At 45.0% G+C, this 27,741-nt stretch overlaps 3 protein-coding genes and 5 non-coding genes across 9 annotated transcripts in view; 4 read left to right on the top strand and 4 right to left on the bottom strand.

Annotated features, from left to right (window-relative positions):
- The first annotated feature begins 531 nt into the window (after positions 1-531).
- On the top strand, positions 532-1,467 carry LOC118628396 (olfactory receptor 4D11-like). Its single transcript, XM_036259306.1, has one exon. It carries the CDS (start codon positions 532-534, stop codon positions 1,465-1,467), a length of 936 nt encoding a protein of 311 aa, XP_036115199.1.
- Positions 1,468-7,335: 5,868 nt separating this feature from the next.
- On the top strand, positions 7,336-8,271 carry LOC118628378 (olfactory receptor 4D11). The gene has a single exon (XM_036259288.1). It carries the CDS (start codon positions 7,336-7,338, stop codon positions 8,269-8,271), a length of 936 nt encoding a protein of 311 aa, XP_036115181.1.
- A 5,570-nt stretch (positions 8,272-13,841) lies between these two features.
- TRNAV-UAC lies at positions 13,842-13,914 on the bottom strand. Its single transcript has one exon. It is a non-coding gene; the product is annotated as a tRNA-Val (tRNA).
- Positions 13,915-14,200: 286 nt separating this feature from the next.
- Positions 14,201-14,287, top strand: TRNAR-UCU. The gene is given in 2 exon segments: positions 14,201-14,237; positions 14,252-14,287. It is a non-coding gene; the product is annotated as a tRNA-Arg (tRNA).
- Positions 14,288-17,877: 3,590 nt separating this feature from the next.
- On the top strand, positions 17,878-17,950 carry TRNAK-UUU. Its single transcript has one exon. It is a non-coding gene; the product is annotated as a tRNA-Lys (tRNA).
- A 777-nt stretch (positions 17,951-18,727) lies between these two features.
- On the bottom strand, positions 18,728-18,800 carry TRNAF-GAA. The gene has a single exon. It is a non-coding gene; the product is annotated as a tRNA-Phe (tRNA).
- A 1,872-nt stretch (positions 18,801-20,672) lies between these two features.
- Positions 20,673-20,745, bottom strand: TRNAF-GAA. The gene has a single exon. It is a non-coding gene; the product is annotated as a tRNA-Phe (tRNA).
- A 5,399-nt stretch (positions 20,746-26,144) lies between these two features.
- Positions 26,145-27,741, bottom strand: part of LOC118627688 (oxysterol binding protein) — a 32,697-nt gene continuing 31,100 nt past the window's right edge. Inside the window, exons 13-14 of one of the 2 annotated variants that reach the window (XM_036258146.1) lie at positions 27,466-27,686; positions 26,145-27,372 (exon numbers count right to left, since the gene is read on the bottom strand). In XM_036258146.1, the coding sequence (XP_036114039.1) occupies positions 27,230-27,372; positions 27,466-27,686 (364 nt within the window). In that variant the 3' untranslated portion in view covers positions 26,145-27,229. The remainder of the gene's footprint in view (positions 27,373-27,465; positions 27,687-27,741) is intronic. The other variant, XR_004959214.1, reaches the window with a different exon arrangement.

Consider the following 27,741-nt stretch of genomic DNA (forward strand, 5'->3'; position numbering starts at 1 on the left):
GAGCAAGAAAACTGTTCATGCCACAGCAATACTGCAACAAGAAACAGAACAAGATCCCTTTGTTTTTTGGCAAGACAAGACCCTGTTGAAGTCAACAAAATATTCGTTAATGTAAATATTAAGCCTACGATAGCTGGAACCATGTCTTACTTTGTAATTGATGCTTCAGACAGCTCCTGACATTCAATAAATATGTGTGAAATAAAAATAATAAAATTTTAAAACTAAAATAAGTTAATTAAAATATGCTATGGAAATGTCACTACTTAACCTGAATGCTTACTTTTTCCAAAAGCAGTCTTATAAGAAATGAATTCCTGAATGACTTTGCATGCACTAATTTTATTTGATAACCAAACTGATTGCAATCTTAGAAATCTGGGCAACTCAAAAAGTCACAAATGATACAGCCACATGGGCAGTGGATTCTGACTTGCTTTCTTAGTGCTTAGGAAGAAAACCAAATGAATAGAAGAGTACTTTTTCATATGAAGAAGCTTGAAGCAAACGAGAAAAAGAGAAGATGACTCCATGGAGCTGAGAAACGGCACCAGAGTAAAAGAAGTTATTTTCCTTGGCTTGACTCAGAATCAAGAACTGAGTTTGCTCTTATTTTCTTTTCTACTTGTGGTATATGTGACAACTCTGCTGGGAAACCTCCTCATCGTGGTGACGGTGACCTGTGAATCTTGCCTCCACACTCCTATGTACTTTTTGCTCCGTAATTTATCTATTGCCGACATCTGCTTTTCCTCCATCACAGCTCCCAAGGTTCTGGTCGACCTTCTGTCACAGAAGAAGACCATCACCTTCGATGGCTGCTTGACCCAGATGTTTTTCTTCCACTTCATCGGAGGGGTGGATGTATTTTCTCTGTCTGTGATGGCATTAGATCGGTATGTGGCCATCTCCAAGCCCCTGCACTATGTGACCATCATGAGTAGGGGGCGTTGCATTGCCCTCATTGCAGCCTCCTGGGTGGGGGGTTTTGTCCACTCCATCATCCAGATTTCCCTGTTGCTCCCGCTCCCCTTCTGTGGACCCAATGTTCTTGACACTTTCTACTGCGATGTCCCCCAGGTCCTCAACCTCGCCTGCACAGACACCTTTGCTCTTGAGCTCCTCATGATTTCCAACAATGGCTTAGTCGCCACCCTGTGGTTCTTCTTCCTCCTGGTGTCCTACACAGTCATCCTCATGATGCTGAGGTCTCAGGCAGGCGAGGGCAGGAGGAAAGCCATCTCCACCTGCACAGCCCACATCACCGTGGTGACCCTGCACTTTGTACCCTGCATCTACGTCTATGCCCGGCCCTTCTCTGCCCTCCCCACGGATAAAGCCATCTCTGTCACCTTCACTGTCATCTCCCCTCTGCTGAACCCCTTGATCTACACTCTGAGGAACCAGGAGATGAAGGCAGCCATGAGGAGACTGAAGAGAAGACTTGTGCTTTCTGACAGGGTATAGACCAATAGCTCACTTCCTTCTTACCACCTTTGAAATTGTTGGTCCATCAGATAAACTCTATTTCTAGTTCATTTTTATATTTTACTAATATACACATGACTTTCAAAGATTCTGATAAGCATGGAATAATATAAGGTAAAAAGATGGGCTTTGTGTTACAAAAGAAAGCAGAGACATCAAATTGTTAGCCAGATAGGTATGTCTTGCTTTTGCAATGCAGACTTGGAAGAAATTAAGCAAATGAAATAAAAATACACTCAGATAAGTTTATCACATTGTAATGTTGTAGGTTTTTCTTCTAGCTCTATTGAGGCATAATTGACAAATTCAAGGTATGCAGCTTGGGGCTGGGGGTTGGAAGAGGGCATAAAAGAGAATGATGGGGATGGAAAAAATAAAATAAATGACATGGGGAAATGCTTTGCAAACTGAAACAAACAAACACACAAAAAGATTTGTAGCTTGATGTTTTGATATACCTATATACAGGGGTGGGCAAAAGTAGGCTTACAGTTGTGAGTGTGCAAAACACAGTTTATTCTTTATTCTTATTTATTCTCATATTATATATTTTTCTATAGGTACCACTGTAGCCCTACTTTTGCCCACCCCTGCATTTACCAATTCCCTAATCCCAGAATGAGTGTGAGAGTAATGGGAGGGGGTAGAGTTGGATGTGGTTGTGGAAAATTTCGGCTGACGGTGAGGTTGTTTCAGTGGGAGTAATTAAGATGTTACTCGGGCACGTGTGCTTGGGAACACATGTTTTATCCAGGGTCTAAAATTTTCTAGCAGTGACAAAGATTCTTTCCTTAACCAAACCCTACCCAGGCTCTCCTGAACTTTTCAATTAGACCTCAACTTTCTGACCTCCATGTTGGTCTCTGCATTGTCCAATTTTAGCAAAAATCCTGCTCAGTCTGTTTAGCCAGAATCCCTCACCCTCAGTATCTAATCGGGTTCCTCATCTGCCACCATTCCCCAGGAGATGCCTGCTCACTCTGGTCTGTCTTCAGCAGAAACCCTGTTAGGTCAGTTTAGTCAGAATCGCCCCTCATGTTTCCTATTCTTCTTGGGGAACACGTGTCTGTTCTTAGAGACTCTGAACAAATTCCTTAGGCAGTGTCACCCATGTGGGGTGTCCTGAAGGGTGACACACCAGCAGCACTGGAGAGAGCCCTTGGACCTGAGGGGGTATGTAGGCCAGAGTGAAGGAGCTCCCTCTCAATGCTGATGCGCGAAGTGGGTGGCGGAGTTCTCACAGGGTGCACATGTAGCCAAGAAATCCACCCTGGAGCCCTCAGCAAATCCCACTTGCTGACCCTGCAGTTTTTAAAAGTTCTCACCACCTCCACCATTACTATCTTAAGTCATGTCTTCATTATTTTTTTTCATTGAATTATTTCTGTAGCCTCTTTTTAAAAAAAAATTTTCTGTATTTATTTTCAGAGAAAGAGAAAGGGAGAGGAAGAGAGACATAGAAACATCAATTGGCTGCCTCCTGCATGCCCCGCACTGGCGATCAGGCCTACAACCTGGGCATGTGCCCTGGCCAGGAATCAAACCAGCGACCTCTTGGTGCCTGGGTTGACGCTCAACCACAGAGCCACACCCGCCGAACTCTGTAGCCTCTTAATTGGCCTCCCTGCTAATTGGTATCCCTCTTCAGTACATTTGTAACAGTAGCCCCTGAATTTCTGTGAGAGCATGCACCACCATTGTGCTCTTTGAAGCCCTCCAAATACAGGGGTGGGCAAAAGTAGTTTACAGTTGGAGTGCAAATTGATAATACAATAATTAATAAATAATAATGCAACAATAAGACTGTGTTCTGCGTACTCACAACTGTTAGTCTACTTTTGCCCACCCCTGTTTGATGGCGCCCCATGGATCAGCATGGGGGGGCCAAGAAAAGACTGCTCCCGCGTCTCCCTTTTCCACATCAAGATGGACGAGAAGCCTCTGAAATCACTATTTAACAGAGTTTTCAGAAGCTGAATGGTCCCCAAGTTTCATGTGAACGTTAGTTAAAATGTTCTTGAAAGAAGGTTGGATATTTGGGGTAAGAAACATTATTCTACATGAGTGTGTGTGCCCGTGGGGTCTGGGTGCCGATGCATAAGAGTGAGAAAAGAAAAGGGAGAAAAATGGAAATCTAGACAGAATCATTAATATTCGTAAATGCATTTTGAGTGAACGCAATGCACCTAGCACACAGGACGCGGCACCCCAGGGCGAACCTCTGGTGACGGACGGCACAGCTCAGAAGTATTAACAAGGAAGTCGTGAACTGACGGGCATAAAAAAGAGCTCTATTCGGGATGGAGGAAAAGCAGGTGGGGTTTCCTGGGACCCCTTGAATTATACACAGAGGAGGGATTTTCTCAGGCTTATTTGCGGGGGATGGAGCTCCTCACACTGAAATCTACAAAGCTATTTCCTACGCTAAAGTTACAACGAGAAAGAAAATAAAATACGTGAAACCTTCAAAAAAAAAAAAAATGGAAAGAATGACACAAGGAACACCTTCTTACCCTTTCTTAGATTTACTGAAAAAATAAAAATGTCCTAGCTGTGATTTTCTTTCCTGTGTCTTTCTCTGGCTTCATGCTTTCATACTTTCTTTCCAGCCGAACTTACCACTTATGAGCAACTTTTGTATATTCAAGTGGTCCTCTAAAGCCAGAGACCCCTTTCTCTCCATTCCCATGTGCCCCAAACATACATGTCACCTTCTCCCACACAACCCATCTGTCTTTAGATGGTCCCCATTTCTCCCATATTACTGATCGATTTCTCTTTCTTTTCCACTGGTTTTAGACTATATTTCTTTTTCCCAAATAACCTAGACCTCTGCCAATTTCCCATCAGTATTTTACTAAATGATTAGACTGGTTGAAAATAGCAGAAAGATGGCACCGAAGCCAGTGAATGTCATCTGAATTACCACTGGGGACTCGGGACCTGTTCCTTTCTGACAGGCAGGCCTGGCTTGGGGTCTGAGTACCTTCAACCCTTCTGTGTAAATCGCAGTCTATTATTTACATGGGGTCCTTGTGGGAGGCTTTCCTAACTAGTTTGGACCTCCTCCGTCTCTCTAGTAACAAGACTGAGTCATTTCCTCTCTCTTTGAACGCGTCGGAATTGACAGATCAGCTCCCGTTTAGTCCAACGCACTTCATTTGCTGACGAGCCCCCGGTGTTCAGGTCTCGCTGGGCACCGTCCTGACCACAGCAGATCTCCAGCCTTGTGCGCTGAGACTCCGCAAGTGTTAATTCACCTAATCGTCAGCTTCATCATTCCCTAGATGAAGAGGTGGAGACTCAGTAAGGTCTCTCGCTCGCCTAAATCACAGTGCTAAAGCCAGGACTTGAGCCCCGATGGCTGTGCTGCAGAGACCATGCACCAGCTTCTCTGGTCTGCTAAACGAGGTCAGTAAGGTCAAACCAAGCAAGCGCTCACTGCCGCCACCTGCTGGGCCGCTCTTCCCACCACCGAAGGAAAGAGACCTATTTTCCTCAAGGCAGTATAGTCTGCTGCAGTAGTTTTAGAAAACATGTTCTGGGAAGCATACAGCCCTCCAAAGGATTGTCAGTGGAAGAATCTGTGTGTCGGCGAGAGTTACTAATCTGGAGTGTTTCTTTAAGGTAACACGGGTAGAATCACACTTACTATGGATTAGGCAATGCTCTAATTACTGATGACTTACACAGATTAATTCATCTAATGGTCACAAAATTCCCAAGGGAGATACTGTTGTTTCCAAACACTGACTCAGAGTCTGAGACCAAAAGGGTGAAGTAGGAGCCCAGCTGGGACTTCAGCGGACTGTGTGATGCCCCAGAGATCCTGATGCCTCTTGGTAGTATTTTTATAGTTTTTCATGTTGAGTAGACTTTGGACAAAACTGCACCCAGAGGAAAGAAAACTTGAAAGGAAGGTGGGCTAGGTGAAGAGAAAGATCTGCATTCGAACGGCAAAGCAAACCCGAAAAGGGGGAGGCCAGTGAGTTTCACCTCTCTTCTGTTTCTGATGATTAGAAACAGGAGCTAAACCGAAAAGAAACAAATTAAGGCCCATTTTAAGGATTCACAGAAAGAAAGAAGGAATTCAAAAGCAACAAGCTTTTTATGGTAAGTTTACTTTTAACATTTCAAGAAACTGCCAAACTGTTTGCAAAAGAGGTTGGACCATGTTACATGGGCACCAGAGTTCTAATTCCTTTTCATTTTTTTGCTTGCTCTTGAAATACGCATCTTATTTTATTTTAGCAACTCGAATAGGTATGTAGTGTTATCTCACTGTGGTTTTAATTTACATTTCCGTGGTGCTAAATGATGTGGAACAGCTTTTCATGTGATTATTTGCTGTTCCTATACCTTCTTGGTGAAGTGTCTGTACAAGTCATTTGTCTTTTCTTTTTCATTGTGTTTGTTTTCTTTGTATTGAATTTTAAGAGTTACAGCCATTCTATTCCTAAGCACTTACCCAAGAAAATAAAAACATATGGCCCCATTAAGATCTGCACATGAATGTTCATAGCAGCTTTATGTGTAATAGCCAAAAACATAGAAATAAATGCAAATGTTCACCAACAAGTAAGTAAATAAACAAATTGTGGTATATGAGTACAATAAAAGGGATCGAGATATTGGTACACACAAAAACGTGTTTGAATTTCATGAGTGAAGGAAACCAAGCAAAAAGAAATTACATGTTGTAGGATTCCACTTATTGAAAATTCTAGAAAATACAAACTAATAGGCAGGGACAGAAAGCAGAAGAGTGGGTGCCTGAAGAAGAAGGCGCAGAAGGCACAGATTACAAAGCACACTCCTCGGGTGATAGATATATTCACCATCTTAAATATAGTGATGGTGTCAAGAGTATACACTGAAACCAGGGCAAACCCTATCCAAGTGTATATTTCAAATACCTGAGTCTATTGTATGTCAATGACAGCTCAATTTTATTTTAAGTAATCTTTTTTAAGAAATAAATTTGAACAATGAACAGAAGGAAAGCTCTGAGTTAGACTTTTATCTTCATAGCTGAGGTTTGGGTAGCCAAAGTACTTTAAAGTAAAAGTAGAAACAAAGAAGTCCCCTTAAGGAAGAATAGAGCAATAGAAAAGGATTGTATGGCTTTAACATTTTCTAATGTTTCTTAGAATTAAATGTGTGATTTAATGGGGGGAGTGCTTTTGAAGACTTCACTCAGAGAGAGCCAATTTGCAAATAGGGGTTCTTAAACTTTTTTTTTAATCCTTACCAAGGATAATTTTCTATTTATCTTCAAACAGAATGGGAGGGAGGGAGAGAGAAACCTTGACCAGATTGTACCTTGACCAGAATAGAACTCACAACTCTTTGGTCCACACACTGACACTCTGAGCCAAACCAGCCAGTTGGTTAAATGGTTCTTAAACCATTTAAATGGAGCACCCATTCTGGGGGAAAAAGTGCTCCTTTGGAATTTGAAGGACCCCCAGTCACCCTGAGCGGGCACTACCTTTACTGCACACCAATCTGACCCCATTTTTATATCCCTCTAGTCACAACAGTCCCTTTCTGAATATTTCACATCGACCTGTTTATCTTGGATACTTAGAACTTACATACTTAGAACAGTATTTTTATGCATTTTCTAAAATATTTATAATTGACATGCTCGTGTAATAAGATGTTATTTTGGACACATTAGCGATAACCTTGGGAATTGCTGTTCATGTGGTGAAAACACCTCACTAGTTTTCAGACCTAATACCTGACTCCGTGAGCCTGAATCTATGAAGGGAGAGTAAACATTTTCTGAAATAACACTTTTCATTTTTTCCAAGCCACATGAGGAAGAAGAAACATGATTCAATGGAGTTGGGAAATGGCACCAGGGTAAAAGAATTTATATTTCTGGGACTTACTCAGTCCCAAGACCTGAGCTTGGTCTTATTTCTTCTTTTGTGTTTTGTGTACTTTACAATTCTGCTGGCAAACCTTCTCATCATGGTGACAGTGACCTGCGAGTCTTGCCTTCACACCCCCATGTATTTCCTGCTGCGCAATCTAGCCATCCTTGACATCTGCTTCTCCTCCATCACTGTTCCGAAGGTCCTAGCAGACCTTCTATCAGTGATAAAGACCATATCCTATACAAGCTGCATGACACAGATATTTTTCTTCCACCTTCTTGGTGGGGCAGACATTTTCTCTCTGTCTGTGATGGCATTAGATCGGTATGTGGCCATCTCCAAGCCCCTGCACTATGTGACCATCATGAGTAGGGGGCGTTGCATTGCCCTCATTGCAGCCTCCTGGGTGGGGGGTTTTGTCCACTCCATCATCCAGATTTCCCTGCTGCTCCCGCTCCCCTTCTGTGGACCCAATGTTCTTGACACTTTCTACTGCGATGTCCCCCAGGTCCTTAACCTCGCCTGCACAGACACCTTTGCTCTTGAGCTCCTCATGATTTCCAACAATGGCTTAGTCACTACCCTGTGGTTCTTCTTCCTCCTGGTGTCCTACACAGTCATCCTCATGATGCTGAGGTCTCAGGCAGGCGAGGGCAGGAGGAAAGCCATCTCCACCTGCACAGCCCACATCACCGTGGTGACCCTGCACTTTGTGCCCTGCATCTACGTCTATGCCCGGCCCTTCACTGCCCTCCCCACGGATAAAGCCATCTCTGTCACCTTCACTGTCATCTCCCCTCTGCTGAACCCCTTGATCTACACTCTGAGGAACCAGGAGATGAAGGCAGCCATGAGGAGACTGAAGAGAAGATTTGTACTTTCTGTGATGGAATAGAGTAAGGTTCTCCAACCTCTTCTTCATCAAGGACTCCTTTTATTGTCTTTCTCACAGAGTCATATTTATGTACTCAAATGTATTGTCAATAAACCAACTACAGTTACTAGGTGACATTTTATTTTTCTATTTATTTATTTATTTATTTATTTATTTATTTATTTCTTTATTTATTTTAGAGAGAGAGAGAAAAACATCAATTGGCCACCTCCTGTGTGCCCCCCACTGGGGATCAGGCCCTCAACCTGGGCACGCGTTCTGACCAGGAATGAATCCGGCGACCTCTTGGTGCATGGGTCGATGCTCAACTACTGAACCACACCGTCCAGACTATTTTTCTATTTAATTAATAGGTTACTGATAACCCAAACAGCTGGTAAGCATGAAATAAGTAGCTTAATAGGATTAAGCTAATTGATGTATTTCCTCTCAAGGGCAACTCTAGGGCAGTGAAGAAATCAATTGAATCCAACCCCTTTTTTAAGAGGTAAATAAATAGAAGCCTAGAGATAGAGTGATTTGCTCCAGATCTTATATCAACTCAATCACAGAGATGTCTTCCTATACCCAATCTATTGCTGTTATACCATGTGAATGTAATTTATTACACTACTAGACCTGTCTATGCCGAATCCTGTTCTAGAACATCTCATGATAAATGCGTCTGAAATACACAAACGTGGGTATACATGGCCTATCACATGTTAAACTCTATATGTCCTGTGATCTAAAAGGTACATAATGGTTGTCCTCCTGGAGTCTTACCAGGAATGACAAAGCTTGAGAAGATTTCCCATAATGGCCTAAAGGGATATGTCTTACGCAGTCTTAGACTTGTCAGATTCACGGTCTGGTGATGTGTTCAGACAAGTCGGAACCTCAGGGATCCCACACAAAGAGTGATCCATTGTCACTATGCAAGAACTGATTCCTCCAGTTGCAGCCTTACCAGGGCCCACCCCAGATGGGCTCAGCCACCGAGGGTCTACATTCTTCCCACAGGAGAGAGAGGGGACACGGTAAGGGAAATAAAACTCGAACCAGTCTCTTTTCCAATCTGTGGGTGTTTGTGAAGAGGTGGTCGAGGCCAGCGCTTTTGATTGGGAAAGCGTGGACCTGTCTTGGCTCAAATTCCTAGGCCAAAAAGAAAAAAATGTATATCCCCAGAGAAGAGATGGCATTTTCCACTTACAGTGTAAGTGGTTCTCAACCTTCCTAATGCCGCGACCCTTTAATACAGTTCCTCATGTTGTGGTGACCCTCAACCATAAAATTGTTGTTGTTGCTACTTCATAACTGTAATTTTGCTACTGTTAGGACTTAGGTGACCCCTGTGAAAGGGTCGTTCCACCCCCAGACGGGTCACGACCCACAGGTTGAGAACTGCTGATACCAAAGTGTTGGGAGAGGGCTTGGAATCAGAGTCAATAGCAGGGTGAGCCCCAGGCTGACAAGTGCCCACAGGTGGACCTGGCAGGAAAGAAACACTCACCTGGGGCTGGTGAGACTGGGTAGCCACAGGCAAGTCACATTCCTCAGCTACTTTCAGCTCCCAAAACAGACAGACAATCTCACCTCCTCCTTAGATGCACCCCGTGTGTGAGGTGGGTCTTATTATCGCCATGTGGTAGGTAAATTAAAATGGTGCAGGAAGGTGGATTTTAAATGTCCACAATATTTTTCAAAGCAAATCAATGTAACTGTGTACACAATCGGGCTGCTTCAGGGGGGATCCTGCCGTTCTGGACTTCTTTGAGAAATCCCAAGAAGGTTCAGCTTGTTTCCACTTAATATTTAAGGTGCTAGGGTAGTTAGCACCACGGAACTATATTTAAGCATCCATGAAATCCCAGTCCCAGCACTACCCTGGGGTGTGGGGGGTGGGGTGCGGGTGGGGTGGGCTGGGGCTTCTGCAGAGTTCTGTTGCCATTATTGTTGCCCGACTTGTCTTTCAAGTCCGAAAGGGAAGAAAATCCTGAGTTGCAAGACATACATATTCACAACTGCAAGCCCTTTTTAGTCAATGCTCTACGAAAGGGAGGTCAGGGGCCTATCCCAGTGTTAGTGCAACAAACAGTAAATTCTCCAGGCACCTTTGTGCTTTCTCAGGCAGGCATTTTAATAGGGGGCTGGGGTCATCCTGAGGACATGCCTTATTCTGCACAGGCCATGCTACAGTTTGGTCTCTCGGTGCAGAGGTTTGCACAGAGGTGTTCTGTGCTGAGGTCCTGCAATTCTCAGGAGCACAAGGAAACTTTTAGGGCCAATAGAGACGTTCCTTATCCTGACTGTGGTGATGGCTTCATGGGTGTGTGTGTGTATGTGTGTGTGTGTGTGTGTGTGTGTGTATTAAACTCCTCAAACTGTACCCTTTAAATGGGTGCAGTTTATTGTATGCAAGTTACACCTCAATAAAGCAGTTGACAAAACCACAAGAGCCTGTTAGCACCCAAAGTAGTATTGCCCTAAATGTTCTCCTTAAAACAGGGTGGGGAGTAGGAGAAAGTGTTGAATTAGGATTTTTAGGAAGTGAAGTTTGGTAATAAAAGTAAAATAAAAAATGTTTCTTTTCATTTTGTTCTAAATTGTTCAATCATTTGGTATACAGTATCTGCTTTTTAAAAAAATTAATAGATTGTTAGGTTTGCATTAGGACTCACCCTTAGCATCATACATGGCTTTGCTAAATGCATAATGCCGCGTAGCCATGACTAGAGTATCATACAGAGTACTTTCGCCGCCCTACAAATCTCCTGTTCATTCCTCCCCACCTCCTCACCCAATCTTTAGCAACACTAATCTTTTTATTATAGTTTTTGTCTTTTCCAGAATGTCATATAGTTAAAATCATAGAGTGTGTACATTTCAGGTTGGCTTCTTTCACTTAGAAATGTGCATTTAAGCGTTTGGCTCAGCGGTTAGAGCGTCCGCCTGCGGTCTGGAGAGGCCCGGGTTCGGTTCCCGCTAAGGGCATGTACCTTGGTTGCAGTTTGTCCCCGGCCCTGGTTGGTCGTGCGGGTGGCAGCCACTCGATGTGTCCCTTTCACATCGATGTTTCCCTCTCTCTCTCCCTTCCTCTCTCTCCCTCCCACTCTGTCTGTACAAAAAATGGAAAAATGCCCTCAGATGAGGATTAAAAAAAAAAAAAAAGAAATGTGCATTTAAGGTTCCAGCCCTATCAGCCCTATCAGTGCCTACCCTTCCTCCCTTGGTCCTGGTTGCAATCCCTTCTCTTGGGATGTTTCATAAGTTAGACACAGTTCATGGGGACAGGTCAGATACAGTGCCACCGCTTTGGAAGCTAGATACATCTCTGGAAGGCTTCAGTCTCTAGTCTTCCGTTATAGAAAGACATAAAAATGCCATCCTATGACATGCCGACTTTTGTATATGTCTTACTGCACTTAGCAAATGCTTATGAAACTAATGCGTGTTGTTACAAATATCAGAAATCGATTTCTTTTTCTTGCTGAATAGTATTCAACTGTATGGATATTGCACCATTTGCTTATCTATGCACCAGCTGACAACATTTGACTTGTTGCCAATTTTTGGAGATTATGACTTAGAATTGCTACAAACACATATAGGTGTGCCTGTGTGTAAACGTGTGCTTTCATTTCCCTTGGGTAGAAGTAGGATTGCTGGATCACATGGTAAGAGGGTTTACCTTGGTAAGAAATCTCTAAACTCTTCCTAAGTGGCCAGACCACCTGCATTCCCACAAGGTGCAGGTGCTCTAGTTGCTCCTCACCCTTGCCAGCACTTGTCATTGTTAGTTTTATGTTTTTGTTTTTGAACTACTCTAACAAGTATGTAGTGATTTTAGTGTGCATTTCCTAATGACTAATAATGTTGAGTATCTTTGTAATGCACTTATTGGTCATGTCTTTGGTGAAGCATCTGTTCATATCTGTGACCTGTGTTTTATTAGGTTGTTTTCTTATTGAAGCATAAGAGGTTTTTTTTGTTTTGTTTTTAAATAAATTCTAAATACAAGACTTTTTATCAGCTAAGCCTTTTGCAGATATATTTGTCCCAATCTTGGACTTGATTTTTTTCCTTTAAGAGTATCCTTAGAAGAGTAGAATTTTTTTCTTTTGATGAAGTCAAATTTACTAATTTTTTATTTTAGGGATCGTATTTTTTTTACATCCTGCTTAAGAAAATTTTGCCTAACTAATGATCTCAAGGTTTTCTCCTATATCTCCTTCTAGAAAAAAAATACCTGGGAGTTTCAGGTTTTGCATTTTGTCTATGATAACCTCTGGTTTTTTGAAGTTTAAAATGTAATTATCTCTGGCAAGACATTCCCCTGCGAAGTGTGTGCTCCGTTTGAAAACCTTGAAGAACAAATTCCAAAAGTCCTGCTCTTTCTCTTTGCTGGAGAAAATTCAATTAGTACAAAAGAGATTGAATTCAATTTCCTTCACAAGAACATCCACATTTTTAAATGCCACTATTAAAAAGGCCTATTGCTCAAAAATATGTTAAGTTGAATGTGCATGAATCATGTGCCTATTACAGTCCAGGACCTGGGTGGGGTGCTAAGGCTTTGTCCTTTACCCTAATTCAGCCAGGCCCCTCTGAGCCCTCTTCTCCCCTAGGCCTAGACCTTGGTGCCACCTGTCTTCAGCCTGCATTGCCCAGTCTTAGCAAGAACCCTGCTGTCGGGTTAGCAAGAATCTTTCGGCTCTTGGCATCTGATCAGCTTTGATAAATACCTGATCAAATTCCTCATCCCCCCACCCTTAAGTTTGATCACCCTGCCTGCCTTCACCAAGAATCCTGTTAAGTCCTTTAGCAAGAACCCACTCCCCTTGATATTTCCTCTTAGTAATTTTCCATCCGACCCCACCCCCCGAGTCAGAGTTGAGCCCAGTCTGTCTCCTCTGTTGCAATGGTCTGGACACTTATTGCAATGGTCCAGAATAGCATCTTCCTTGTTATTTCAACAAGTGTTGACATAATTTTCCTGTAACAGTACCTAGGGGTGGGTAAGATATGAAAATGAACACGGTGCCCTGACCTCCTGGGCCTTAACACCACAGAACTGAATGGGGCTGGAAGGAATTTCCAGTTCTACCAGAACTGGGGCTGAAGGCCGGGAAGTATTACAGACCTTGTACCCAAGCTGTCATGGACCGGGAGTCGCTGTTCTTGAAAGATGATAGTGAGGAAAGGGGGAAGTATTTTTAATTTAAATAATGTATGAAGTCAGTGGGCTTGGAGTCAACAAAGGAGGGAGGTGGCCGTCGGGATGTCCAACTAAGAGGTGGCACCACGCAAGGTCTGGAAGGGAGCTGAAGGGCCAGGACCCCCGCTGGCACCTGCGGCGAGGGCGCGGCGGCGCGGGGTGGCGGGAGTTGGGCCAGGCCGCCTGCACCTCCCGAGAGTTGCCACACGGGGGCAGCCTTGGCGGCCGATCTACAGAGGCGCGCAGGCAAACGGAGATGGCACGTAGGGACAAAGCTTGGAGCACCGGCCGAACCCGCAGCGTTTCCCACTTCCGGGAGCAAAACGCAAGGTGAGGCTGGCAAAGGAAACCTTATCCTAAGGGTTTAAAAACGTGGCTCCACTGGGGCTCGAACCCAGGACCTTCTGCGTGTAAAGCAGACGTGCTAACCGCTACACTATGGAACCGCACGTGGATCAGGCTTGGCCAAGATGGGATAACTCCATACAAAGACCGTTTTCTTTCCGATGTGCAGTGAGGCTGAGATTTGGTGCCCGGCGATCCTGCAGGAAAGAAACTTTAAAAAGAATTTCAGACTCTCAGGTGCAATCCAGATCCACGCTTCTCCTTGGTGACACAGACGACACGATTTCTTAGGAAAATAAAGCATATTCGGACGCGCCTGCGAGTGGCCCCCGGGCAGACGCCGCTCTGACTTTGATGTAAGCGTCGCAGAAAACGTTACTGCGGCTTGGCTCTGTGGCGCAATGGATAGCGCATTGGACTTCTAGACCGGTTAGAGGTATTCAAAGGTTGTGGGTTCGAGTCCCACCAGAGTCGCTTTTATTTTGATTGGGGTGGGGGGTGGAGGAGGAGACAGGAAAAAAACTACATATTTAAAATCTCTAATCTGACTCTCCCACCATGAAAAGGAAAGAAACTCATTCCAGTTGCTTGTTAGGTCCTCACTGGTGAAGGTGTAAGAAATCCCCCTACTTGAGTCCTCTCGACCACTTTCACGTGGCTCTAGAATTCCTGGTGACTGGAGATGAAGAAATTAGCAAGATGTGGGAAAGTTACTGAGAATTTTTGAAATCTGTACGGTATTGTGCTTTTATATCAGGAATTAAAATTTTACATTGTTCTGCCATTTTTCAGTAGCTCACTCCTGCTCAGATTCCTAGTCAGTAAGAACAAGCAAAGTAGGTATCGAGTGGTCACAGTGTCCCGCGAGACTCCTTGGGTTTTATATCTTCGTGGGTTGGAACCCTGCATCTGATGGAAGCTACCCTGCTTTTCCAAGCAGAAACAGGGGAATTGTTTCCAAACTCCTGAAGATTTAACCATGGCGAACTATTTGTGTCTCTCTTGTGCAACCGTAGATTTTGTCCAAGTGAGAGTAGCCGATATTCCACTCTTAAAGTTAGTGACTTTTTTTTTGCCAGACACAGACATAGAAAGTGTAGCAACATCTTCAGAACTGATGATTTGGAAAATAGAAAATATCTGCGTGAAACTATACTACATTGTGCGATAAAAACGTTCACTCTTTGAAATTAGTTAACAGTTATTTCTTAAGATCCTGCTATGTGCCAAGTACTCTTCTAAATCCTGGGGTTGTGGGAATGCAGAAAGAAAAAAGAAAAAAAACGCAAAACTAAACAAAAAATAACACCAACGAACCCTAATTCTAACCTTAACCCTAAACATAAGCCTAACTCAACCTTAAACTAACCCTCACAATCTCCTCACCAAAAAATAAAAATAAAAAATGAAAACAGCAACAAAAAAGACAAGGTCCCAACCAACCAAGTTACTACCCTGTGGCATTTTTACGACAGAGTGACAGAGGAAAGAGGTGGTTTATAAACAAGCAAATAAGTAAAATTTCAGGTGGCAATAAGTGTTATAAAAAAATAAAATCCGGAGTGGCATAAAACTTTATCAAGACAAATGTATTCCATTTAATGATGAAATCATTCACCTTGACAGGAATGTTCTCCCCTTCTCTCTACCAAACAGAAACTTCAAGGACCAATTCTGCCCCTTGTCCTCCACTAAGCCTTCCCTGACTCATGCCCCTCGTTGAACTATCCATTCATTCATTCAACAATGGTTTTTGAGAGCTTGTTTTGTGCCAGCCACTGACCCAGACTGGGGAATATATAGGGAGTTTCTGTTCTCACAGCAGAAACATTGTGGGGAAAGACAGATCCATTAAACAGGTAGGACACACTCAGAGCCCCAGTACCTAATTCCATCTGGAGAAGATCAAGCAGGGATCTCTGGGGCAAATCTTGATCCCTGATTTACAGAAAGCATGGACCGTCTCAAACCAACGGAACTTAGAAGGTGGGAAGAGGGTGACATTTCAAGATGTGGGGGAGGGTGACATAATAAAAATAAAGAACTGTGGTGTGTTAAACGAAATACAAACAGCTCCAGTTAACTGTCTCTGTGCCAAGCAGGCCTGTACCACGCTATTAACACTTTGTATTCAGTGTTCAGTGCCTGTTGATCTGGTCGGTTGTAGGAGAACAGGAAACAAGTCTTCATGCTCTCCCTCATTCTAAGCTGTACTCAGCAGGCATTGTGACTGCAGTACTGTTGTAAGAAGCTGAGGTTAGGCCGATGGGATGGCTCCATGACTCCCAGGGCTGACCTCAGGGCACAGGAGGCCCTTTTCCAGGAGAGCCTGGTCTTAGTGTTTTCCGTTGAGCCCAGACTTGTCATCTGACTTTTAGGGACCCACATCTTTATCTGTGGAAACTGCACCTAATTCGTTTGTGGTTTTTTCAATGCCAGCATCTCTCCTCCAAAAAACCTTGGGGCCTGAGGGATTTCATGGAGAGATTCCCTACTGGGAAGGAAATACTGTACATGCTTTTCATGTTTCTCTGCTGGGATCTGTAGAAAACCCAGGTCAGGGGCGCCTGATCTGAAGGGCTGCCTATGTGACCCCAGAGGGTGGAATAATTTAGTACACTACATATTGTTTTGTTCTTCATATAATTTATTACCAAAAAAAGCTTGTTTTACAAAATTCAATAATACAGATGTACCTGAAGAAAATGGTGCGAGCCCCTCTCACACACTTCATTGCCATTCCGCAAAATGTTTATCGGGTTGTTGTCTGTCCTTAACATCAGATAGATAGGTAGACAGATAGATAGATAGATAGATAGATAGATAGATAGATAGATAGATAGATAGATAGATACAGATATAATGTGTGTGTGCACACACGCAGGCATGTGCACAAACGCCAAATATACTAATATATATATAAAGGATTCAGATACATATCCTTTCATTTTTTCACAAATATTATACCATACACATTGTTTAGCACTTTGTATGTTTTTTGCTTAACATGGACATCTTTACATACGGATCACCTTTTAAACATTGCTCATAGTTCCCGGCACATTTCTCCATAAGAGACGGGAGACCTCGTGGTCCCCCCACATAGTGGAGTCCCTGAACTCCAAGGAGGGCTGAAATGATTGTGAGTCTCTACCCCACGGGATTCCTTTCCGGAGTCCTCACCCAATTCCTGAAGAAATAGCATGGCAATGAAGAAGCAGGACGAAGGAAAAAATTGACTAATTAATCATGTCCAGGACACAGCTGCCCAGGGTAACGGGACTTCCTAAAACTAGAAATGCCAGCCTGTAGCTTGCCTGATCAAAATCTTTCAAAGGAAAATGTTCGGAGTCCCTAGAGCACCGGCCTTCCTGTCTGCTCAGCATTCTCTCTCCAAGCCTTCAGGGGCGCAACCACCACGCTCAGCCCCGTCCGGCAGTAACAGCCCTCTGCAGACTGGGAGGTCCCTTCGTTCTGGCGTGGACCGGGCACTGCGGGATCCGCAGGGGCGGGCTTCCTACCATCAAAACGCTGGACTGGGTGCTTCTGTTCTGCGAGTATTGCCGCCCAACTGAGGACCGGGACAGGGTCTCTGCAGCTCCGCAAGCTTGCTCAGGTCCTGGAGCTCGGCATGCGCTCAATGAATGAATGCCCAATAAATGATTGGAAGCCTAATCAATTATTCATAATGCCCCACCCACAAGATGTTTTAGGGCTCTGAAAAAAATTGGATTAGACGAAGATTGGTATTAGAAATCCCGCTGCTCCCCGGGGGCCCGCCCGAGGTCCCAGATACGAAGAATTGCTCTTAAAGGGGAATTCAGTTTCCTTTGGAACGCGGGATGGGGCAGGTCAGGCAGACAGTTATTTTCTTTACAGTCTACCTGTGAAGGAAGAAAGGAGAAATAAAGACTATTCCGCTAAAAGCCTGCTCGGCTTGGCTTTGCAGTTTTACTTATCAGGGAATCAGCCCAAGGACTCAGAATTTCAATCCAATAGGAGCAGAATGCGGCCACGTGGCCTATTTTACTGTGGATTGGCTGCAGCAGGGGTTTCCTTCCAGGGCCCGGATAGCTCAGTCGGTAGAGCATCAGACTTTTAATCTGAGGGTCCAGGGTTCAAGTCCCTGTTCGGGCGGAGTATTTTTAAACGCTCCTCCCCAACCCCGCATTTTGAGTATGAGTCAAGGCCACTCCTACCGAGCTGGTAGTCCCCTATGCCAAACGCACTTGGGCCTGGTACTTGGGGTCTCGCCCTCCAGGAACTGCCAGCCAGGCCTCCCGGGGATTTGGCTGGATAATCTCTTCCAGCCTCAGTCTTCTCTTTCAGCCTTCCTGTGCTGTCTTCGGATACCTTTGCCTCAAAATTAGCATGCATTACCTTTCTATTCAAAATATGAATGTGCTCCTGGCTGTAACTGTGCAGTTTTGGTCACTGAGCAGTAATGCAGTCACTTTTTATTAAAACCGCGGTGAGAAAACCGAGCTTCCGGGAAACATTTCAAATTGAGACACGTGCTTGTAAATCAACTTCTCCAGCTGGGAACCACCCTTCACCACCAGGTTTCGCATCTGCAGGACAAACGCTTTTAAAGATTGTCTTCATATCTGCCGCAGATGAGAAAACCTTTCAAGCCCAGCGGGTTGACTGCACTGGGGAGCAAACCAACACCTTCACCCATAACCCGGACATTTAACCACCACGCCAGGAACCCTGCTTCATGGTGCCACCCAATGTCAATAGTCTAGATGGAGTGATTAGGGACTGGGTGTAGATCACTACATGATTTATATTTCTTTAACAGGTTCTAGCTCTTTTTGCCTAATATTGCTGTAGTCTCAATTACCATGTGCCTGCTAAAATACTGTTTGGAAAGCAATGGACCCAACCCCAAAGACAGGTCTGCAAAAGACCTGCCGAAACCCGGGATCGAACCAGGGACCTTTAGATCTTCAGTCTAACGCTCTCCCAACTGAGCTATTTCGGCAAGCTTGAAAGCACCACCTATACTATTCAGGACACTTTTTTTTTCTTTTTTTCTTTTTTAAGACTACCTTCATTAAAGCTGGAGACAGAGAAACGAGGAAAGGCTTAGAATAGAAGAAGCCACAGGAGAGAGCCTAGGCAGAGCTGCTTTGGCTCACTGGAAAGTCAGAGAAAACAGGGCCTTGGAGACGGGTTCAGAGGGTAAGCCACAGACAAGGGGCGCCCGCCCATTGCTCCCGTGGTTGCAAGTCTCCCCGTGTCCCTGAGAGTTTAGGAGATGCACTCCCAGGAGAGCGAGCATACTGTTCAGGAAATTTTAAATAAAATACAAAAATCCATCTTCATCCTTTCAGTACCTAATTTCACCTTCCGAATCGTACTGTTTTTAGCTCTGAGGTTTTGAAAGCTGTGAATGAGAAAACAGACCATAAAATATATCTTCTAATAGTTAAAGTTAATCCCAACGTTTTTGGGTTTTTTCCCCCCACTCTCTATTTCCCCATACCAGCAATTTCCCGTAGAAACCACGAAGAGATATAATCTCACAAAGAGATGTCATCTCAACCTCCAGAGCTGGCTGGGGTCTCTCTCCCTTCGCGTGCGGAGAGGCCGCGTCCCGCCTGTGCCGTGGCTCTCCTTGCTTATCCTCTCCGCTCCATAAACTTGCTTGCGCTTGAAACTCCACGCTGCTTTGGATCTGAATTATTCCTGAGAGGCTGCGGGCTGGAGTCCCCACTCGGGACTCGCCCCTCTGGCATCATTACCAAAATGCTTTCTTCCTCCCAAGAACCCAGAGGTTTGAGGGATGAAGCCCCTCGTCAGCTAGCATTTTGGCACAGATCGCAGATTTCACTGTATTACATCTCATGGGTCCAAAGCAAGAACAGTTCTCGATGTTGCGCTTCTCACCGTACCGCATGTTGAGAAAGCGAGGGCTGGATCTCTCCTCCCCGCGCGTGGCCCAGCGCGGCGCGGAGGCGGGGAAGACCTTTCCTGCGCGTGTGTTGCGTGGTGCTGACCTCGAGGGCAGGGGCTCATCACCCTAACAAGGTTTTTGTTTTTTGATTAGGATCCAGTCCAGAGACTCCCAGATCCATTCTCCTCTCTCACCATCCCAGGCTAGTGTGGGCAACTCTGCAAGCCTGGGGAAAGGCGAGAACAGGAACCCCCGGTCCCTGGAGTCCCGTTCGCCCCGACTCGAGTTTCTGAGTTTCTTTGCCCGGGGGGGAGGTAAGAGGGGCGCATCGAGTTCAGAGCGGTGCGAGGACACGATCTGCGTAGTGGTTTGCGACTTAGTAAATTTCAGAGAAACAACGAATATGTACCCGAATATTGGGGGCACGCTTATACGACAAAGATACTCGTCAGACGAGTTGGGGCTTCCGATCCCCACCCCACCCCCTCCAAAAGCTGTCCTATGCCCTGTTGTTGTTAAGCTAGAGGGTCGCAGCCGAAATCCAGGATTTCCTTGGCGGGGAGGGGCCCGGGCTGTAGCCATCCCCCCGGAGCCCAGGGCGAGCGGGCCGCGGAGGCCGTTCAGCCGAGCGCCCCACGTGGACTCGGAGCCGAGAGAAGAGGGCGGCTGGGAGAAGAAAGCGCGGCAAGCGGTGCGTGGGGCGGCGTCGTGTCACCAGACTCGAGATCAGGGAAGGGATGCTGACTGCACGGGCTAGTTGAAAAGCAACAACAAAAATCCCTTTTCCGTTCCCAGTCTTTTCCCACCCAGAGAAACAAAACAGTTTACTCCCTCCGTGTCAACCCACGCACGTTGCCAACCTCGTGCGAGTGGGAATATCCACGGGGTGGCGACCTGGAATTTTGTCATAAAAAGGAGTCCATTTGGAAGACGATTGGTGGTGGCATCTAAAAGTACTGCCGAAACCCGGGATCGAACCAGGGACCTTTAGATCTTCAGTCTAACGCTCTCCCAACTGAGCTATTTCGGCAGCTCCTGGGCGGGGCTTTCCTGCGTTTGTGTAATAAACATTTGTTTCATTGTAACAAACCAGGTCAGCACGGAGGTCCAGCTGGAGGTGGGCATTCAATAAATATCACGGATGTGATGAAACAGCCCTCCGTTATAAGCTAGAAGGGATAACTAATTTTACTTTTTGCATTGTTTGTTTTATTAACTGCCCTGCAATCTGCTTTTCTCTTTAAAAAATAAATCATGGACTTTTCTTTCGTGTCACTTATGTAGATTATTTCATTCTTTTTAACCCATGCACAATATTGAGCTGTATGGATATGACACAATCTATTTAATCAAATTCCTATTAATGGAAATTTTGATCCTCCCCCCCCCCCCCCCCCCAGTTTTCATTGTGAAAAAAACAATATTGCAATAACTATCCTTTTGTATTTATTTGTTATTCTTGTGAGAAGGCATATTTTCTATGGTCAAAGATTTTGAATTTTTCAGATATTGTCAAATTGGACTCAAGACATATACGGAGGAGTACCCTAAGAAGCCTGAAACACCCATCAGAAAGAATATATGTACCCCCATGTTCATGGCAGCACTATTTACAATGGCTAAGATCTGGAAACAGCCCAAGTGTCCACCAGTAGACGAATGGATAAAAAAGCTGTGGTCCATATACACAATGGAATACTATGCAGCGGTAAGAAAGAAAGATCTCTTATCCTTTGAGACGACATGGAGAGACCTGGAAAGTATTATCCTAAGCGAAACAAGCCAAGCAGAAAAAGACAAATACCACATGATTTCACTTATTTGTGGAATATAATGATTATAACAGTCTGAGGAATAGGGTAGACCCAGAGACGTGGAAGTAGGGTACAGACTGACAATCCTCAGGAGAGGGGATGGTAGGGGGAGGGAAGAGATAAACTACAGAACTTATTTGCATGTACGCATAACCAATGGACATGGACAACAAAGCCGGGGACGGGGTGGGGGGGATGAAGAGAAGGGTGTCAATGGGGTAAAAAAGGAGAAACATCTGTAACAAAAATAAAATAAAATAAAATAAAATAAAATAAAATAAAATAAAATAAAATAAAATAAAATAAAATAAATAAAATAAAGAAATGTATGGAAAAGGACGTTAGGTAAGGCCGTTTGTAAAGACTTCAAATGTGGACTTACGATGTTACCTCCAGACGAGGAACACACAGTCATTGTAGCTGTATGTTAAAAGCATTGATTTACTAAACCTAAATATTTAAAATATATCTCAATTTTCATAATTCCATCTTGGCATTTAAAAAATGTTTAAATATATAGACATTGTCAGAAAGTGTAATTGGCTGAGACCTCTCTCAAACGTCTGAGAAGCAAGCCCTGGTTTAATAATATGCCGTAATATGCTACCTGTGTCCCACGTAATTTTGCATAATTTTGCATCCTTTGTGTTCATGTAACCAGGCTAGGGCAAAAGTAGGTTCACAGCTGTTTATATGGAAAATAATCCAGAATAAACTCTGTGTTTCACATACTCACAACTCTAAACCTACTGTTGCCCCACCCTGTATATATAATTTTACTAGCCCTAGTCCTCACTGAATCAGAAACTCTGCTGATAGGGCTCCGGATTACAGTATTTTAACCTGACCAGGTGGTTTTAACATGCAGCCTCTCTCAGAATCCCAGTCCTCAGATCTCACACAAAAATGTAGCTGTTACGCACAGACCCATGTTTTAAACGGCCTACTCAACCTCTCCACAGACACCTCCAACGTCTTACTACCTGCCACCTTCCATCCACATTTTCTAAGCCAGAGAAATACAAAGTCCTTCTTCCCTCATTCTGTTCTTCACCCATAATTGTACCCAATTGCCGGTCATTTCAGTTATATATTTCTGGCATCCCTCCATTTCTTTTCATTCTCAAACATTTTCCAACCTCTTAATTGATCTTCCTACCTACAAATTAGTTTCCACACTGGATCCCATTATCCTACTTAAAAATCCTTCGGCTCCCTTGCCGAAAACAGAAACCAAGGCTTCTTACTTGGTACATCAAGACTTCCCAAACTTGGGCTTTAGGGCTCTTCAGCATCTTACTAGCGCTCTCTCCTTGACTCCAAACTCTAATCTAATATAGCCATCTACACTCAGAATGCTTTCCTTGACTTTGCTCTTCATCTTTGTCCACGCAGCATATTTTACCTTGCCCTTCTGCTAACCCCTATTAAAACTGCAACTCTAAGTTTCTATTTGGCCTCCTAAGTTCTAGAAACCGTCTCTGACATGTCTCTATCCCCTCCCTCCCCATCTCTAAAGGCTAGTTGCTCCTCTACAGTGCTTTCACACCACTTACCAAACTGGATTGTAATTGCCTGTTTATCTGAGCACCTTCTTGTCATTTGCATCTCTAATGTATGTTGTATAACAGGCTGGAGTAAATAAATGTTCAATGAATGAATGAATGAAGACAGTCCTAGCCATATCCCAGGGCCATCTGGTTATTTACTAACTTCTAAAATCACCTGGTCAAACTCAGAAGATGTGACTTCTGCAAGGCTATACATAGAGAAGACTCTGAGCTCTTTAGTTCTTGCCTTTAAAGATGCCTCATCTGGCCACCACCCCCCCCCCCCTCGAAGAATCACTGTGAACTAAAAGAGAGGCGCTCTACTTGAAAAGAGAGTAGAGAGGCAAGTCTGAGACTACAACCAGATTATTTTGTGAGTTTTGGAAGAGAAAGCCATGAAAGGCTTGGAATGCTTCCCACAGGGCAAGGCAGACTACTGGGCAAAAGCTTTATACACTTTAGGAAGCAAGTTCTAAGTTTTGACAACAATCTTAGAGTTTCACAAGGTATACCCTTATAGTGAAAAAATTCCAAAGATTTTTTTACGCCACCTGTTAGGACTCTAGGTTGGTATTCCTTTATCTCGCTGGAAATCGAGCAGACCCTTGAAGTGAATAGGTTTGACATTTTTGTGGGACTTCAGCGGTCCCTGACATAGTACGGCAACTTTTCATTTGCTGAGTCATAATTTTGAATCAGGAGTGTGGTGGAACCCTCAGGATCCATATCCCAACCCATCATGTCACAGTAACCCATTAAAGAACTAAAGGAGGGAGTATTAACATGTTTTAGGTACATTTCACTGCTCCTAGTGGAGGAAATTCTATACCACACTGGTAGTCAAGATTGCAGGATGCAGCCCTAACAAATGTCAAGGGTCTACTGAGATGGTTTGTAGCTTGCCAGAAAAAAAAAAAAAAACAATTGCTGAAACTTAGCATCAAGACTCCCAACATTGGGAGTCAGGCAAATGACTTGAACAAAAAGTAGCCTCCCCAGAACCAAGCTAGCAAAATGATCCCTGACAACATAGCTAATTTTGTGGACACGAGAGAGCCTTGAGACTTCAAGGAGCCTGAGGTCAAACTTCAAGAGTGTTTCTTCCTATAGGTGGACCCCCCAAAATGGTACTATCCACATTAATAGGCCTCTGGAAACAGAAATGTACATTTCTACATGATGTGACCTAATCCAGGAAGAAACAACTTAATTATCAGCTGCCTTCCAACCCAGTTTCACCCAGAACACAAGGTTGTAGGGGTCACAAACTCCGGGGTTAAACAAACCCTGCTTTGAATTCCAGCAATGTGACTAACCAATCAGCTATGTGACCTTGAGTGACTTTGGTAGGTTTGCTGTTACAGTGCCTTTCTTCCCATTCAACAGGATTCTAACATTTACCTCTTCAAATTGTTTAAGTGGAAGCCAGACAACGTTCAGTCCCCACCTCAGCGCCCCGGACACAGCAGCAGACCCTCGAAGTGCGCAGGCTCCCTGGTCCCACAGGCGGGCACTGCTGCCTGCCGCGGGCCTCTCCAGGCCCCTTTGTTCCACTGCCCGGCTCCCCCCTCCTCCAACAGGACACCTAAACGTTACTGGCACTGTTCTTACATCTCCCCAAGTTCTTTAAATCAGTACTCAATTGTGTAGGTTTCAAAGTATAGATTTGAATCCCTATATGAAACAGCTAAGAATTTAAGAACCCAAATGGGCAAGAGAAATTAAATTTTTATTTTTGAGGTGAAACAGACTCATTATCAATAACACTAGGAACGATTGCCCCCGTCAAGGTGGGACACTGACGATCCCATCTCACTGAAGCAGGGGCTGCTGAGCTACTCCTCTGTCTCGGGGCCTTCAGATGAACAGCTGGAACATCTGGAAATCTGTGCCCGTTTCCTTCCGGCTCCTCATGAAGATCGGCACCCAGATTCCCGAGAACAGACCACCGCTGGGCCCGGTCTCCACCTCCTCCCACCACCACCTCCTACCTAGTAGAAGTGAATCAGACAAACGATATGACTTTTTAAAAATTATTTAATTTAGTAGTTTTCTTGGAAAAAAACAATAAGGCAAAAAAACCGAAAATATATATAGTTTTGTTTTGTTTTTCCTGTGACTTTATTTCACCTGAAGGACTTGAAACTTCCATTGGCAGGAATCTGACGGGGGATCAGGCTGGAAATGTAGTGTAGACGTGGAGGAAGAAAGGGGGCAGGAAGCAGGAAGTTCACTCAGTTGGGGGATTCCCGCTGTGTGAAGCCCCAGTCAATCTTGTCTTCGATTTTAAGGGCCTCTCTGGAAGAAGCCCAGGACAATCCCTTGTTTACATTGGGCATCGGGCCCTTAGGAGGAAATTCCCCTGTAGCTGCCCCATCTCAAGTTCATCACAGCTGGGGAGGGAGGGGGGAGGAAGGGAAAGGACCAAGAGTTCTCATTTCCTGGTACAAATCCAGCTTCCCTGGAGGGCTGGCTTCCTCTGGAATGACATTGGCCCCCAGGACCCACACTGGCTGAGGCTCAGCAGTTAAGGAACAGAAACAAAAAACACAAACAAAAGGCATACAAGGAAGGCACCTCAGTTTGTGATCCTCAACCAAGGGTGGGTTGCACGGGGGTGAGATTTCTGAAGACAACGCAAAGAGAAACAGAACAAAACATGGAGGAAGCCAGGCCCACCAGGGCTCTCTCACCCACCCGTGTGGTGGTGCTTCCAGCCCTCTGACCTAGGACGCAAGTTCTTTTGGGAGTCAGCTGTGTGCGCTGGACAGAGACAGAATTAAATGGGAAATTACCGTCCTGACGTTCGACCCATGCTCTTCCTGACAAAGTGGGGAGAGGGCAGGAGAGAGATTAGGGTTTCATCTTCAACAGTCAGGTAATCAGGCGGATTGCAGACAGCAGGGGCACCCCATGACACAAACCATGGGCAAGGTCCCTGTTCAGTAACTGCCGGACACAATCGGGCTCAGGTTCTGAATCTGCCTGCCCTTGAAGGAGGGGAGGCGGAGGAGGCTCTGATCCACATCCGCATATCCAAGAGACGGTCCCAGGGAGACCAGAGATATCAACAAACAAGATTCTTAATGGGAAGAAGGAGAATCAAACAAAAATTAGATTTTTCTCTACATATATATAATATACAGATATTTAACACATTATTCCATCTGTGGCTCCAGTCCACGGGGCCCGAGAGATGGTGACAACTTTTACTCCAGATGAACTGCTTCTCTCAGGTTCTGCAGGTCAGAATGGGACAGGTAACGTTTGCTCCACGCCGGGCACAGGCCCAGACTGGCACTGTGCCGAGAGAAGAGAAGCGAGCGAGGTGATGAAGGATGGGGGTGAGGAGGGCGTGGGGAAGCCGAAGTGGCAGGCAGTCTTCTTCCATCCTGCCTGCGTTCTCAGAAGTTCTCCGCCTGAGCAAGTCCGTAAAACCCCTTTGTGAGGCTACTGCAACCCTCCCACCAACCGCCGAAGTGGCCTCCGGTTGCTGTCAAAGATGGAGAATGGCAGAAGGGTTTTTGACGTGAGTGAAGAAAGAAACTTCCAAGAATGTAACTGAACGTTCTGACCTAACAGAACGATTCCCCTGGCAAGTGTTCCCAACGCAGGGATCCGAGCACGGACACCCACGGAACGGGCCCCACTGGTGCACACATTTCATAATGTCATGTCTGAGCTCCACCGCGATCACGCATGATGCCTCCGCTGGGAAGTCTTGTGTGTTTCTTCTTAAAGGAAACTCTTAAACCAGCTCTTGCTCTGAGCAGCACCAAAATGCCCCTGAATCATAATCGTGTGAAGATCTTGGCTGAGCAGGACACTACAAGGGGGCTGGATGACGTCTCTGACGGGGCAGAGGGAGAAGAAGAGCCAAGAAGACTGCCTTGCAGGGTGGAGCGCACTGCCTTCAGACACTAGACCCCCCCAAACACAGGCCTCCAGTATGTTGATTTCAGTTTCATCAGCTAAGGCAACCAGCCAATCACCACCACTGGTGTCTGCTTCTGGTGATTGATTTGGAAAAAATGATTGGTTAAGACAGACAAACTTGAGGAAAGCCTTGGGTAAGAGGGTCCCAACTGCCAGCTTCCCCACACATCTCCGTCCTCTTGGCTTTTGACTCCTCCTTTTCATTACTGTCAGTTCAGAAAATGTCTGGGCATGAGGTCCACTCCTGTTTTTCTTTACACTCCCAGTATCCTCCCCTATAAATATGGGTTAACTCCTTGGTAACAGGGTCCTTCTTCCGCTCAAACCACAGTGCCTTATAGGGATCGTAGGGTGTGCCTAACGGGGAAAGAGGGTGAAGACGATCAGAATTAGAGCCGCAAACACACCGGTCCTGCCCACGTACAAGACACCGAGAGGGCAGCCTCTTACCATCCTCGGTGGCTTTCATAGCTTCGGCTTCTCTCTTCTTCCTGGAGAGTCTCTGCTTCTCTTCCAGACGCTGCTTCTCAGCATTTGCTTCATCCCAGCGCCCGTTTTCCATCAGCCTCTGGTCGGGCCGCAATCGGCTGTCTGTGGGGGCAGTGCCGGCTTCCCAGGCGTTGAGAGTTAGCGCGAGCTCTGAGAAGTAGTACATGTTTTCTGCATTCTTCCTAAGAGTGAAGGACGAGAAAGAGAAAGGGTCAGGAGCAACAACTGAGCCAGAAG

Source organism: Molossus molossus, unplaced genomic scaffold, assembly GCF_014108415.1.
Source record: "Molossus molossus isolate mMolMol1 unplaced genomic scaffold, mMolMol1.p scaffold_m16_p_13, whole genome shotgun sequence".
NCBI classification, from domain to species: Eukaryota; Metazoa; Chordata; class Mammalia; order Chiroptera; family Molossidae; genus Molossus; species Molossus molossus.